The sequence below is a fragment of the Pseudopodoces humilis genome, chromosome 17 (genome assembly GCF_049639895.1).
Source record: "Pseudopodoces humilis isolate 2021_Gansu_Grassland_sample_001 chromosome 17, ASM4963989v1, whole genome shotgun sequence".
Lineage (NCBI taxonomy): Eukaryota > Metazoa > Chordata > Aves > Passeriformes > Paridae > Pseudopodoces > Pseudopodoces humilis.
The window spans coordinates 3,744,535-3,758,502 of NC_142216.1; the positions used below are offsets into that span (position 1 = coordinate 3,744,535).

At 45.6% G+C, this 13,968-nt stretch overlaps 2 protein-coding genes across 2 annotated transcripts; both read left to right on the top strand.

Annotated features, from left to right (window-relative positions):
• The first annotated feature begins 1,189 nt into the window (after positions 1–1,189).
• Positions 1,190–5,450, top strand: LOC102099627 (double-headed protease inhibitor, submandibular gland-like). Its single transcript, XM_014252992.2, has 8 exons — positions 1,190–1,325; positions 1,806–1,828; positions 2,360–2,487; positions 2,744–2,789; positions 3,705–3,832; positions 3,975–4,026; positions 4,679–4,806; positions 5,273–5,450. Exons 1-8 carry the CDS (start codon positions 1,268–1,270, stop codon positions 5,316–5,318), a joined length of 609 nt encoding a protein of 202 aa, XP_014108467.2. The 5' UTR covers positions 1,190–1,267; the 3' UTR covers positions 5,319–5,450.
• A 430-nt stretch (positions 5,451–5,880) lies between these two features.
• LOC102105304 (serine protease inhibitor Kazal-type 6-like) lies at positions 5,881–12,930 on the top strand. Its single transcript, XM_005523627.2, has 5 exons — positions 5,881–6,257; positions 8,551–8,838; positions 10,923–10,954; positions 11,902–12,014; positions 12,779–12,930. Exons 2-5 carry the CDS (start codon positions 8,781–8,783, stop codon positions 12,822–12,824), a joined length of 249 nt encoding a protein of 82 aa, XP_005523684.1. The 5' UTR covers positions 5,881–6,257; positions 8,551–8,780; the 3' UTR covers positions 12,825–12,930.
• Positions 12,931–13,968: the final 1,038 nt, after the last annotated feature.

Consider the following 13,968-nt stretch of genomic DNA (forward strand, 5'->3'; position numbering starts at 1 on the left):
TCTGTGACTACAGTTCTCTTACACTTTCAGCTACATTTTAATGATTTATCTTCTCATGCCAAGTGTTGAACATCTCCCAGGATAATAAGAAAACCAATTCTGATTTTCTATTTAAAACTCAGGCTGCCTTTAAGCCACATGTACGAAACAAGCTTCTTCTGAAGCACAAACAAGTTCCATCCGTCACTTCCTTCCGTGACTACCTTAAATCAAAAATTTATTATTTTATGCAATATCCCTTATTTGTTTTTCCATACACTTGTGATAGAGTCGAGCCACTTAGCAGAGCCTAGCACATTATTTATCACTTATCTTCCCTAAAACACGACTTTCAGCTGACAGTCTAAATTTAATGCCATATAATTGAGGGAGAAGGGGGAAGCCTAACGGCTCTCCTTCTGTTTGCAGTTACTGGAATTTTTTCTGGAATGCCTTTGGTATTAACAAGTCCATTTCACCTGCACAGAATACCAGTTGCTTGCCATTAATAGGAACCATTATCCCAGTACAGATTTAGGGCTACTTATTCTTATAATTTCTTAATCAGACTCATACTCCTTGCCAACAGATGAATAACTCTTACTCCTACACAGAAATGTCTAATAAACTTCTGGGGTTTTTTTGTAATGATTTTCTCTTGTGATGACTTTCTGTCGGTGAGAAATCCAGTGTACCAGGAAATTACAGGAGAGACTGTGGGGAGATTCACTGAGGCTTCAGCATCTTTAAAGTGCATTAAAGTGATGCTTGCCAGACCCCAGATATCATGTCAGTGAGAGCATAGGATGTCCCATGCTCCTGTCACCACACTCAGCTGTACCACAAACATCTCCCAGAGCCCAGTTCCTGTCTAGCATATGTGATACGGTGAGCACAAGTCAAACACTTCCAACAAATGGGCTCTTTTTTCCCTTCCCCAACTTCCATATGCCATTTCACAACATCCACTATTGAGACAGTGCTCCTGTTTGGAAAGTACAAATCACTCATTGTACAGCAAGGCGCCTTTGTTAACAAGCTGGGTGTAGCTCATATTTTTGTTTAATTCTTCTGGGCATCTCTCTAACAAACAAGTATTCTTTGGAGCTCAACTCGGTAATCAATACAATTTTCTTAGTTTACAGAGCAAATAATTACTTTCTGCTGACGACTTCACAAGGTCGGGGAGATGCATATATATACTGGGGAGGGAAAAGGCTGAGAACCATCCACAGACTCTCCGGCAGCCGACCCACACGGAACAGCCGCTACCACCAGCACCACCAACATGAAGATGGCCAACTGCGCTGCCCTGCTGGGGCTGGTCCTTCTCGGCTGCCTTTCTGGTAAGTTGTTTTTGTCACTTTTGTTACTCTCTGTGCTGGTCTAGACCTCCTGATCCTTTCCCTGTCTCTGTGCATCCTGGAGGGGAGCGCAGCCTCCTGGGGATGCCATGGTTTAGGAATACGCGGCCTCTCTTTTCAACGATCTTCACCCTTGTGAAGATAAACACTGGGGATCTGTGCTTTAAGCTTTTGAGCCTTAGTGGGGATTATGGTGCTAAAGAAGGATAAAACTTTAGGTCCTAATTCTTGTTTAGCGAGTCAAAATTCCTGGTTTAGCAAATCAGTGATTTTTTTTTGTTTTTAATCTCGGTGTATCACTTTGCATTTACTTGGAGTAGACGAAACATTTGGGAGGATAGTCACTTCTCGGTAATGAGAAGGTGTATTTGGTTACTCTGTAGGGAAACTGATGATTCCAAGGGAATTTTATGAAGGACATTGTACAATTTTTACATTTTATAACTTCTGTTTTTATTGTAGATCTTGCTGTTGCTCAAAGACGGGTGAGTATTAGATCTTTGTCATTTACTCTTGATTTCTAAGACTAGATGAATAATTCATACTCACACTATATGCCAGGGAACGCTTGAGGGAAAAAAAAAAGAGAAAATGAATAAGAAAGAAGTGCCCCTAAGTGCACCTCTTTTCCCAACATAAGAAAACACCTTTGTCAGAGAGAGATAATTTAGCACGTTGATGATTGAAAAGACAGCGATTAATAATGTAGAATGCGAGTCAGCACAGCACAGAGTGCCAGCAGAAAATCTATATGACTATTGAATATCTGCCTAAATATCCTCCCTATCCTGATTCCCCAAGGAATGATCATTTTTGCCCATAATTCTTGCCAAAATTTAAGTCTTAACAGCAGAGAGGTGCTTTCATAAGCTGCAAGAAACTCGATACTTTTTTTTTCCCACCATGGAAGAGCCATAGAGATTCCTCATAGAATAGCCTCCCAATGCAGCAAAAACAGGATTAGGGGAAGAACACCCTTCTTTCTGTTTGGAGACATTGTGAGTCCCCTTTCCCAGGCCTCCTGCGGCGCCTACATGTTGTCTGGAAAAACCATGAGCATCGCCTGTCCTCGCAACTACGACCCCGTGTGTGGCACCAATGGCCGCACCTACCCCAATGAGTGTGCCCTCTGCAAGGACTTCCTGTGAGTAGAAGGTCCCCTGGTCACCAAGAGTGCCAGCTCAAGCAGCAGGCAGAAACCCTTGGGGTTGTGACTAATCATGGGGTGGACTCGATTTTTCTTAAGTTTCGGTCTTCCCTAATGCCCGGGATCTTCCATGTCAAAGCTCCAGAATCTGATTAATTACTGGGGCTTTACGGGTGGAGAGACTTAATGATTGAGATGACTACCTGGCATGAAAAGATTAATCCCTGCTTTCCTTCTCCCTCTCTCCCTCTAGCCGCAACCGTGCTCTTGACAAGAAACACGATGGAAGATGCGTTAGGGTACGGTCAGAGATTTGTTCCTTCCCCTGGTGGGTGATAGCCAGACACAAACCCAGCCTAGGATTCGTTCTGTATTTTTGTAATTTTTTGTGTGAACCCACACAATTGCTAGCTCTCAGAAATGGGGTGAAAGCAAAGAATTTCAGATCTGCAGGAAATTTAATTTGCATTTTGTTTGAACTGCTAAAATCAGTGAGTTTTAAAAGGCAAAATATCTTCTGTATAACAGCAGAGTTTAGAAAGGTAACTTTTGATTTCAAGAGTGTTTCTCTCAATGTTAGGAAAACACTTCTCTTTACATTTGGACTTAGAGGTTTGTTGTGTCTAAGAAATTCCCAGAAGAAGTTTGGATTTCAACTAAACTATAATTTTGTAACACAAAAAATGGATTCTATCAGAATGTTTATCACAAAGTTAAGTTACAGTTAATATCAATATATGGAGCTACCATAAAGTGGCAAAGAATATCTATTTTTAGTTTAGAGAGAGAGAGAGTAAAGAAACATTCTGGCTGTGCAATTTCACATAATACAATGACTCCTATTTCAATACACTCAGAGTAATTGCAGGAGCAGTGAGTTGAGTGTAAATTCCATTTTTGAAAGGCACTGGCACCTCACAGCAGAAATTGCTGCTGTGTGAGGTATTTTAGGCAAGGATGCTTCACGGTGGCATTCAGGGGGAAAATCCCCAAGATGGCAGGGATGGAGCCCATCTCAGAACAGATACTGATGCTGTACCCACGGGCAGGATTTCATCTGTGCTCCCCCAAATCCACCACGCTGTGGCTGGAAGCCCCTTTCATCTTGCACCTTCTCTGGGAGGAGGAGGAAATGTCCCTTGCACCACACTCCATTACACAGGGCTGATGCAAAGGGGAACAGAGATTCAAATGCTGCTCTGTGACGGTTTCAGGTCGACTGTACTGGTTTCCTGAAGCCTGGCAGTGGTTTCAACATTCCCTGCACCATGGAGTACAGCCCCATCTGCGGCACCAACGGCATCACCTACAGGAACAAGTGCCACTTCTGTAATGCTGTGGCGTAAGTGGGGGCCTGGGTCAAGGGAGGGCTCCTGGATCAGTACTGATCTATTTTTTTTGGCATTTGGAGCAAAAAGAGGTAGTTTGGCTCGTGAAGCAGCTGCACTGTGCTCATTCATTCTCCACTTCCTTTCCCCCCAAAGGAGCGGCCTGGAAGTGAACCTGAGGAACTATGGAGAGTGCTTCCATGTGCAGGTAAAGCCAGAAACCTGCACTCTTAACTGCTGTCACATTTTGCAGCACACATTCATGACTAAATAATAGAAATGCCTCCAATGTCCAGGTGCATTCGGCCTGAAAATAGGACTTGAGGAAAATAGTTATGTCAGAGTCAACAGGGATGGAACCAAATCCATGGCTGAGATACTTGGTCCCCTCTCTGACCTAGGAACAGCAGGCAGAGGGTGCTGAGACCTTCATTTACTGTGAAACTGGATGAGTAAGAGATGCTGCATCAACGATGCAGGAGCACTATTAGTAGCAGTGATTCCCTGTGTGGGAGAACTTGGTGCACTGGGGCTTGTGACCACTCCCTTTCTGTCCATTTGCCTCTTCTTGCCTGCTGAGCCAGAGCAGCCAGTGGGAGAGCCAGCCTGGAAACACCAGGATGGTCATTCACTATTTATAATAATATTTATTAGCTTTTTTTCACCTCCACCATCTCCCTACTTCAGGCTGTTCCAGGCAAACCCATTCTCTGAGTCTGCAGAATTGCTGGAACAACAGAGCCCTGCTCTTGAAAAGTGCTTTCGTGCTTTCCCATATTACAAATATTAAATAAACATAAAGCACTTACATAGGAAAATATAGGGAGCAAAAGCTTTAAACCCTGTTTCTGTTCCATTAGCAAAACATAAACATCGACTGCAACCAGCAGAAGGGCGGCAGCCTCATCTGCACCTCCGAGTACAACCCCATCTGTGGCTCCGACGGCAGAACCTACGGAAACAAGTGCAAGTTCTGCAACGCTGTTTCGTAAGTAGAGAGCTCACCGTGTGGCCAGGAAAGCAGAGGAGCTGGAGCTCACCTGCAGCTGAAGCCCCAGAGCTCCTGTTAGCTCCCATCCCTACCCCATGTTCCTCTCCCAACGCTCACTCCGCTGCCACCCCCCAGGCGCCACAGATCTTAAGCCTGAGTGAGTCTTCTCCTCCTCCCCTTGCAATTAAAAGCAGATCCCCGCTTGCAGGCTCATAGCATTGCTGACTGCCTCCCTGTCAGGGTGATTGAAAGTGTGTCCGTAGGAGGTGTCCAAAATTACGGGGTTTGTCCCAAATCTCTTCAACCTATGAAAGCGTGTAACTTGAGGAATCTGAAAAGAGGTGGAACATTAAGTGAAGTGCTTTATGACTTGGAGAGCACAAGGGCATTTGGCTTATTTGGGTAAGGTTGGGCTGTAAAAATGAGATCCATGTCTCTAATTTTGGTCTCCCTCTCTCTTCAGCCGCAGCACTGGAGCTCTGTTCTTCAGGCACCTTGGAGAGTGCTAAGTGCTGCAGCTGGACCCTTCAACATGACATTTCCCTCTCAAATTCTTCAATCAAACATGCTCTTCCTTGCTCCCTCAACTGTTATCCATCAGTTTCTGCTTTGACTGATCAATAAATTAAATGCAGCCACAATCTTTGCCATGGAATGGTTTTTGATTTTGGTTTTGTTTTCCAGGCAGGATAATGGTCTTCAGGCTTTTGGGTACTTTTCTGCCAGGCAGGAGAAGTGGTGAAATAAACCACAATAAAGAGCAAAACACCAGCTCAAGCCCTCACGAGAGAATGTCACTCTGTAGCAAACCACCAGAAAATGCTGTAAAGTAACACAGCTTTGAATCTAATTTTGAAGGCTTGCAGAGTGTAAATGGATTTGTCTTTGTCACAGCACTGGAACTTGGAGGAGCTCTTCCTTTTAGGGGTCTTGGCCAGGTGGGATGGTCCTGGTGAAAGGGGGCATGATCAGCTTTACCTGGTCACACCTGGGCAAGGGGCAGGTCTGGTGGTGCCTTATAAAAAGGAGGCTTGTGGCAAAGGGAGGAGGTATCTCATAGGGAAGAGAAAATTAGGAACTGCTGCTTCCTTGAAGGGTGTGTCCATTGAGACTGTGCCTATCAGCAGAAAATTGCAGCAAGCTATGCAAGGCTGTAATGAGCCTAATGAGAACCTGAAGAGAAATTAGACTGGGCTTAGGCTTTCAGCTTCTTGGAGAAGAGATCTGAAAGGCTGCACTGGTGGTATTTGAGCCAGAGGAACCTTCAGGAAAAGGTCTTGGGTTTTCTAAGTCTGTGAAAGAAGGGCCAGAAGATGTGCCGGAAGCTTGAATGTGTTTTCTATCTGGGGAAAAAAGGCGTGAAGATAACATCTTTGTGGGAGCCTGAAGCATGCACTGCAGGAAAAATGACATATATGACTGTATGTGATGATGTGCCATCTTTTTGGGTGAGTCAAGGAGTTAGTATGCAAACAGCACAAGCAAAAAAAGTCCCAAGTGCCATGGCTCACACACTCCCTTCCTCGTCCTTTCTCCACCTCCTATTCTCTTGTTATGTAAAAGAACACCTGCTGCTAAGGCTGATATTTAGGACAAAATCTGTGACTTTCAAGATACTTCTTTTGGTCTTGTTTTCTGAAGCAGATAATTTCTTGACCAAGAAGTTTGTAGCAGAATGTAATAGGCTTGTCCTTCCCTAGAACCAGTACAGAGAGTAGGAAGAAGAATGAAAATTCTTATTTTTGTTTTTTTTTCTGGTATTACTACAGATAACATAAATCACATCATACCTTTGTCCCTTCTCCTAAGAAAAGACAAGTTGGAGAGTCACGAGAGTCCTCACTAGTCACCTGCTTGTGTGTCTGAGAAAATAGTTAAGGAGCAGTAAAAGTAGCCAGTGGATGTGTTTGGCTATAATTCCTGGTTGGACAAGAGGTTTACACAGTGGCCACAGACTAGTGGAGTTCTGGCCATAGCAGGAAATTGTCTTTGATGGCAAGGTTTTATGGTGAGCCTCCTCTTCAGAGGCCGTTTGTACCTGAGGAACAACAACAGAATGGCTAGGTTGGAAGAGACCTCCAAGATCATCAAGTCCAATGCCCTAATACCACAGCTAGACTATGGCACTGAGTTCCACATCCAGTCATTTTTTAAATACATCCAGGAAGTCAGGAAACCTGCTGTGAAGGCTTTGGAAAAGCCCAAAGAGAAGCTGCTCGCCTGCAGCAAAATGGGGGGCAAATGGTGAATATATGGCTGTGTCCAGCTGCCTCATAAGCCTCTAGCAAGGACTTCAGAGGATGGAAAGGTTTGTAGCATTTAAGTCTAAAAAGTGGCCTGCACAGGTTAGGACTCAGCTTGATACCAGCAAGGCTCTTCCCAGCCACCCCTTGGGCTGCACAACAAGGTCCAGGTGCCCTTCTCCTACCCCTGATAGTCAGAGGGACGGAATCCCCACCTTTGCCATGACTTGGTGTCACAAAGAAGTGGAAATGGGCAATAACAATAATCACCAGGTTGGTAATTTAGCCTTTTCCTCTGCTCAGCCTGGAAGGGGGTGGTCCCTGCCGTGTGTTTGCTGAGGCTGGAGCCAGCCCAGTTGCGCTGCAGCAGCCGAAACGTTTTTTTGGGCAGGTAAGGGACTGAGGTATCGAGGCTGTGGTCGCAAGCGGTGACGTCTGAAAGCAGAAAAGGCAAACAGGGAGTGCTGTGAGTGGCAGAACTGAGCGTGGCTGGCTGCAGCTGACGGGTTTGATAACTAAATTACATGAGAGGCTGCGTCGTGAGATCACCCTTAATAGACAGCTGAGGATTCGCCTGTCAGTCACAGTTTCTCTGCCACTCTCTGGATTTTAAGATGTCTGGCAAGCTGCAAACTGAAATGCTTCCCCAGATGTAGGACAACCCATAGCATTGCTCTCCTGCAGGAACTCTCTTGCTGGCTGGGGATGCTGGTAGCATCTTTCCTCTCTTGCTAGAGAAATGTATTAAAGTGTGATTTTTTTTTTTTTTTATTTTTTTTTTTCACTCCAGTGTAAAATTTGGCTGTAACTAGTTGTGTATTCAAAATTCACTGGGGGAACTAAAACCCAGATATATCTACACACATTCCTCTCCTAAGCCTCGTCTCCTTATGAAAACATACTAAAATTTAGGCTTATTCTTATCTGGAGAGGTGTTTGGCAAATGGTCTGCCTGAACACAAATCCTTGCACAGCCTCAGCTGGAAATAGAGCTTGGATCTGCCAATTCCCCATCAAATTCCCATCACTGCCACTTGAGGTGGGAGCAGAGCCCTAACATATGTTTGTGAATGTGAAAAACTGGAAAAAAATTGACAGCTAGAGTTTAAATAGTTCAGGGAGGAGAGTCAGCAGTCCTATCTGGGACTGTGCACACAGCGAGGAGAGCATGTCACAGCCCAGCGCTTCTCCACCCCAACTCCACAAATTTAGAACCATCCTCAAAAATAGCCAGGGAACAAGGTATAATTGGTTTCACAGACAACACATTCTCATGCTGTGATTTATTTCGTAATGTCTAGTGAGTGTCATCACGCTGCACTCAGAGCCTCGGTGCTGGCATTCAGAGAGGGCCCAGAGAATGAAAATTACCAGCTTCCCCAGTGAATCACCGCTTTGAAAATTCACCCTTGTGAGAATCCTGTGACTATTTAGAAAAAAAAAATAAAATAATTATGTTACAAGCACGTCTATCACTCATATAATTATCCCTTTCTAGGTTTGATGTGGACAGGACAGCATTCCTTAAAGCACCATAAACCGGCCAGGACCAATAATGGCTTTAGAAACCAAGTGGAGAAGTTCTCACAATTAAGGTGGGGAATGAGGACAGCTATGACAGGCACATAAATACACAGAAAGGCAGCTCTTGTGTGCACACTGTGAGCTCAGGGACTGAGACAACACCTCCTGCTCCGATCTGGCTTGGACTAAAGAGCTCCCTGCAGCATGAGGGCTACAGGTGCCTTAGTGCTTCTCAGCCTGCTGCTGCTCTCTTTCTTCTCGGGTAAGTGATCTTTCCCCTAGCCTAGAAACAAAAAACAAACACCAAAATCTCTCCTGACAACAAATTTTGGAGATTCTTGATCACCAGCTGACAGGCTTGAAGATGAAGCTGAGCAAGTAGAAAATATCTGCAGGATTTGCTCACTCATGTGACAAATTTCCACTCCTTGTGTGCCTCTGCAGTGGATAAAGTAGTGGAGGTGTCACTGGGAGACAGAGCGAGCAAATTCTGAGCATTTCTTCAGCAAATATACCAAAGCAGAGTGTAATTATGAATTTTTGGTACAAATGTTCACTGGAGAGTTTTGCTGAACCATTTAGAGAAGAAACTCGCTCACCTCCAGGTCATCTGCTCTTGTTTTGATCCTAAGCATCTTGGTATTTGGTGTTTTCCTTGGAGATGTGGAGACGTAATTAGATGAAAGTTTCAGCTTTCGTTGATGTTGCAGAGAAAAGCTTGAAAATTAAATTCAAATGTCCTCAAGGAGCCAGAACAAAGAGGGCAAATTAAAAGGATCCAGCAACTATTTATCTGGAGATTTACACATCTCTGTGATGATGTGGGGAAGCTGAGTGATGATTTTTGAACCATAAATCATGTCAGTGTTATCACTTGCTTGAGTCCAGCTGACCTAACTCTGCAAGGTGTGTGGCAACAGTTATTGAAGAATATGTGGAACAAGAATTATTTATACTTGTTTTTCTGTGAATAATTTGAATAAAGAAGTCACTTGAGAAAATGGCAAGCTGTGCATGGAGAAGAGGTGAATTGCTTTGTACACATTATTCATTATGAAATATTCATCTGTCTCTAATTGAGCCTTAATTGGGACTGGGTTCCATCAGAAGGCTGATGTTTCCTTCCAAGGCCAGGCAGAATAGCAGCAAACCCTGTGATCTCCTGTAAAATAAACAGATGTCAAGAGGCATCATCACAAATTCTTCTGTAGCTGCATGTAATATTTATAAAAACTATTTAATGAGCTGTTTTGTAAATAATATGCAGATAGCCCTATCAGTGCCTTCAGCATTAAGGCAGCCTAGCCAAACCTGAGCAGAGGATAAATGTGCCAGCACCAGGAAAAAAACACCGAAGGACAACAGAAACAGCAAAATAAGTAGGAAGGGTTGGTGGGTGAGGGTTGAGCTGACTGAGGGTTGGGTGGGATTTCCACTGGGGAGGGATGAGTGTAGGACTGGGTCCTTCCACCTCCTCTCCAGAGCCACAGCTGGCAGTGACCCTGCTGAGCAGCAGGTACAGCCTCACCAATGCTGGGCATTTGTCCCACTCTGCTGTGACCCAGATTCTGCAGATCTGCATTCAACCCACCCTGGAGTGGTTCCCCCTTAGGGACACGAGAGGGTCGCCCCGTTTCACAGCTCTGACTCAACCTGCACACCTGCCCGCCAGCTTTGCTGGGAGAAAACAGAAAGAGCATGGACTGATTAGCTCCATGCCCAGAGCCTGTGATACAGAGGGGATTTTTGTGCTGGCACTGCCTGTTCTGCTCTCTGTCACCCCATGACGTCTCCTTGTATCTCAGCTGGGCTGAGCCTGTCCTGGGAGGGTGCCTGGGCTGTGCTGAGCATGGCTTGAACCCAACCATGGGCCCTCCCTCTCCACGGTCCCCTCCTGCCAGCAGCACCAGCCAAGTGCTTTGTTCAGAGGTGCAGGAGCCTAAAAGCCTTAAAAACCAGCATGGGTTTAAAATCTCTGGGAGCACGGTTCCACATCCGATACGGCAGCTTGCTTCCCCGGGAGTGGCTGCCTTCCAGGAGATTGGGTTATGTGTCTGAGGTGTAGCTAGCAGCTGAATGAATGATTACATGGTATTTTACATAGCATTTTTCAAAATAGGAAAATACTGAGAAGCAATTCAGATAATGTATTTCCTTCCCCCTCTTCCCCCGTGAGTGATGACGGAGTAGGAAAAACCTGGAGTATGTTTCACTGCGGTTTGCATAAAAGGTTTGAGAATTCAGCTCAGACTTTATCAGAAAGTAATGCTGACATGTAAAATCTGTCTGGTTTTTATTTGTTTTTTATTTATTTTGTTTGTTTGCTTGTTTGTTTTTTCCTTTCAGTTCCAGATGTAGCAGGTCAAGAGATTGAAGAGGTTAGTGCTGCTGTTTCTGCTTGCTGAATCTGCATTTAATAGAACCATGGAATCATTACTGTTGGAAAAGACCTCCAAGATCATCGAATCCAACCTCTGACTGATCACCACTTTGTCAACTAAACCATAGCACTGAGTGCCACATCCAGTCATGGCGTTTCCCTTTGGAGGAATGTTTTTATAACCAAAATCTTGGTGCTGGGTAAACAGTTTTTAATGTCTGCTGGGAGCAGGTGGGTCCTTCCAAGGATTCCCAGTGCTGGGGAATTCACTGCTACCTGGGGGATGCTGTGTGGCCACGTGAGCAGGTAGAGCAGGGAAATAAATGGTCGATTTAGCAAATGTTTATGTGCTGCGCCACTTTTGACTTGGCTTCACTATCCAATCTTCTCATGAAGCAAATGGATTATTAAGTGTTGTAGTCGCCTGAATTTAGACCATCCCTGGGACTTGTAGAGAGACAAAATACCTGTACGCTTCCAGTACATATTTTTTAATTGCTGGCATGATTTTTAATTCCTCAGGGAATTTCCCTATGGTTTTCCCCTCCTTCCCCTGGGAAAGCAGGAGCTCTGCAAGCACCAAACTGAGCGCAGGGTTTCGCAAGACACCTGAAGTCATGCGGCAGGGAGGTAGCTCGGCTCCGAGTACCTGACAGAGCATCAGTGCTGACTCTTCTCCTGCATGCCTAGGCTAATCCACTCCTGTTGTTGGGAGATCAAGACTTCTCCCAGGTGACTACAATTTCCCTCCTCAAAGATGGGGCCAAAATTCCCCTGAAATGCCGCTTCTGCTCATTTCTGAGAGGGCTTTTTCTGTCAGAAAATAGGCTGTGTCAGCACTTGTCAGAAAAAACATTACATGAATGACCTCGGGTCCAATTTAGAAAGTGAAACAAAGAGTGTGGGGGTCCTGAAGGGTTTTGTTTTTTGTTATTCCCTGTGCAGATTTGTAGAGAGTTCATAAACAGAAGTGTGTACTGCACGAGGGAGTCCAACCCTCACTGCGGCACGGATGGAGTCACGTATGGGAACAAGTGTGCCTTCTGCAAGGCAGTGCTGTAAGTGACACTGGGGGGGTGAAACAGCAGGGTTTGCCTTCATTTCCATGGATCTAATGATGTTCTTCATGAAGGGGAAGCTGTCTATCCAGGCTGCTCCTCGTGTATGGACCAGCCTCTGAACCGTGCCAAGCGGAATGTTTCCTCCTTGGAGCAGAGCTGTGTGACTATGAGTTAATTTTAATTCATTTCTGGGCGTTGCAGGCTGCTGGTTGCCATGCTGAGAGGCAGCTCAGGGCCTGGGAAGCAAGTGCATCCTGCCTGTACCTTCCACAAGCACTAAATTGATGCACAATTCCCACTGTGTGCCACAGGCTGCAGCTCTCACTGCCCACACTCCTGGGTACTGAGAAGTGCCTGGAGGAATGTGGGAGCTGAGCCATGCCAAGTTATTCCTGAAAAGTCTGAATGAACTTTGTGGAACAAGACACAAGATCTCAGAGGAAGAACAGGATGTCTCTCCTTTTCCTCAGCTCTGTCACCTTTTAAGGGAGATGCAATAGGAGCCATCCCTGATGGATGGAATGTGCTTGCAGAATGTTTTTGCCTTAGCAATCGTTACATTTAGTGTGCAGCCAGGGCTGCCTTGTCCTAGGGCAGGTGACAGAAGAGCGAGGAGAGGAGGAAATGGCCTGGTGTTCCCTGTGAGGTACCAGGGACATCCACTGCCATGAGTCAGGCCTGTTGGCATGGATGAGCCCTGTCCCACACTGCTGCATCTGTCATCTGCTGCTTGCTCTAAGTCTCTCTCCCTCCTTTTACAGGAGAAGTGGAGGGAAAATAAGGTTGAAGCACCTGGGGAAATGCTGAGTCCTCCCTGGACCGAGCCGCAGGAGCTGAGCTGCCATCGGTGCGGACACGGGATCAGCCTGTCCTCCTCTGCTGTCTCTGCTCAATAAAATAAAACTCAGCACGATTCCTTGGCTGGATTCTTTTTTTCCGTAAGACCCAGAAAAGCGCTTTGATCCAGCCGTGCTGGAGCCTGATGCGTGGCTTTGCTCTCCTGTGCTGTTGCATCACCCTCCTCCCGGGAATAGAGGCGATTCCCACGGCTCCCCTGTGTCCTCATGCCCCCACCAGCCACAGCTCCTCTGTCCCATCCTGCCTGGCACATTGGCACATGCTGGGCAGCCAAAACCTGCTCGTGGGCTCCTGCCCATCCCAGGGGGTGGGTGAGAGCAGGAGCCTCGGTTCCAGCCTCCAGAGCCGTGTTCCTTCTCGCAGGGGTTATTGTGGGAGGGTGATGGGAGAGCTGATGAGCAGCGTGACTGCATATGCCTCATCTCCTTTGGAAAGCAGAGACAAGCAAGCTGAGGGTAGGGAACATTGCTCCATTTAAGCCTGCACCCAGAAGATGGCAGGTGGAGGCTGGTTTTAGGCAGAAGCTGCAAGGCTCTTCTTCCCAAATCAGTATTTTTCCTTCTTTTCTCTTAGAGAACGCTTTGTCTTGAAAACTGTGAACTCACAAGCATTAGTTTCCTGCTGCCAAGTGGCTTCTCATGCTAATAAAATTATATTTAGAAGAGAGACAGATTGTATAAATTGTCAATAATTTAAAAAAAAATACATTCCCTGGAGCAGAAGAGCTGTGGGCTTACTCTCCCCTTCTCTAGGATAAATTCTCTCTGAATCATATGCAGACCTTGATTTTCTAGGCACACATGTTTGCATTTATTTACAATTTTTAATACACATAGGCTTCATTCCTTTCTTCGCTTTTCACACTGCTGCCCTCTCTCTTCTTCACTCTGGCTGACAAACCCTTCTTTGTGCAAACACAAGAAAAGTAATTTTACAGTCTCTCCCCTTTCACTGTGCAAAACTCTCACAGGGAAATATTTGTGGCATCCTCTTGTTAAAACTCTGGCAGCAGATCAATGGGACAGCAGCTCCTTCATGTTAAATACTTAACTTTCAAAGGGAGATTTACCATCAGCCTCAGGGGTCAACATCT

Coding starts and splice junctions, on each gene's coding strand:
- LOC102105304 (XM_005523627.2), top strand. CDS start 8,781: ATGAGGGCTACAGGTGCCTTAGTGCTTCTCAGCCTGCTGCTGCTCTCT. Junction 8,839..10,922: donor GCTGCTCTCTTTCTTCTCGG/GTAAGTGATCTT, acceptor TTTTCCTTTCAG/TTCCAGATGTAGCAGGTCAA. Junction 10,955..11,901: donor CAGGTCAAGAGATTGAAGAG/GTTAGTGCTGCT, acceptor TTCCCTGTGCAG/ATTTGTAGAGAGTTCATAAA.
- LOC102099627 (XM_014252992.2), top strand. CDS start 1,268: ATGAAGATGGCCAACTGCGCTGCCCTGCTGGGGCTGGTCCTTCTCGGC. Junction 1,326..1,805: donor CCTTCTCGGCTGCCTTTCTG/GTAAGTTGTTTT, acceptor TTTTTATTGTAG/ATCTTGCTGTTGCTCAAAGA. Junction 3,833..3,974: donor CACTTCTGTAATGCTGTGGC/GTAAGTGGGGGC, acceptor TTCCCCCCAAAG/GAGCGGCCTGGAAGTGAACC.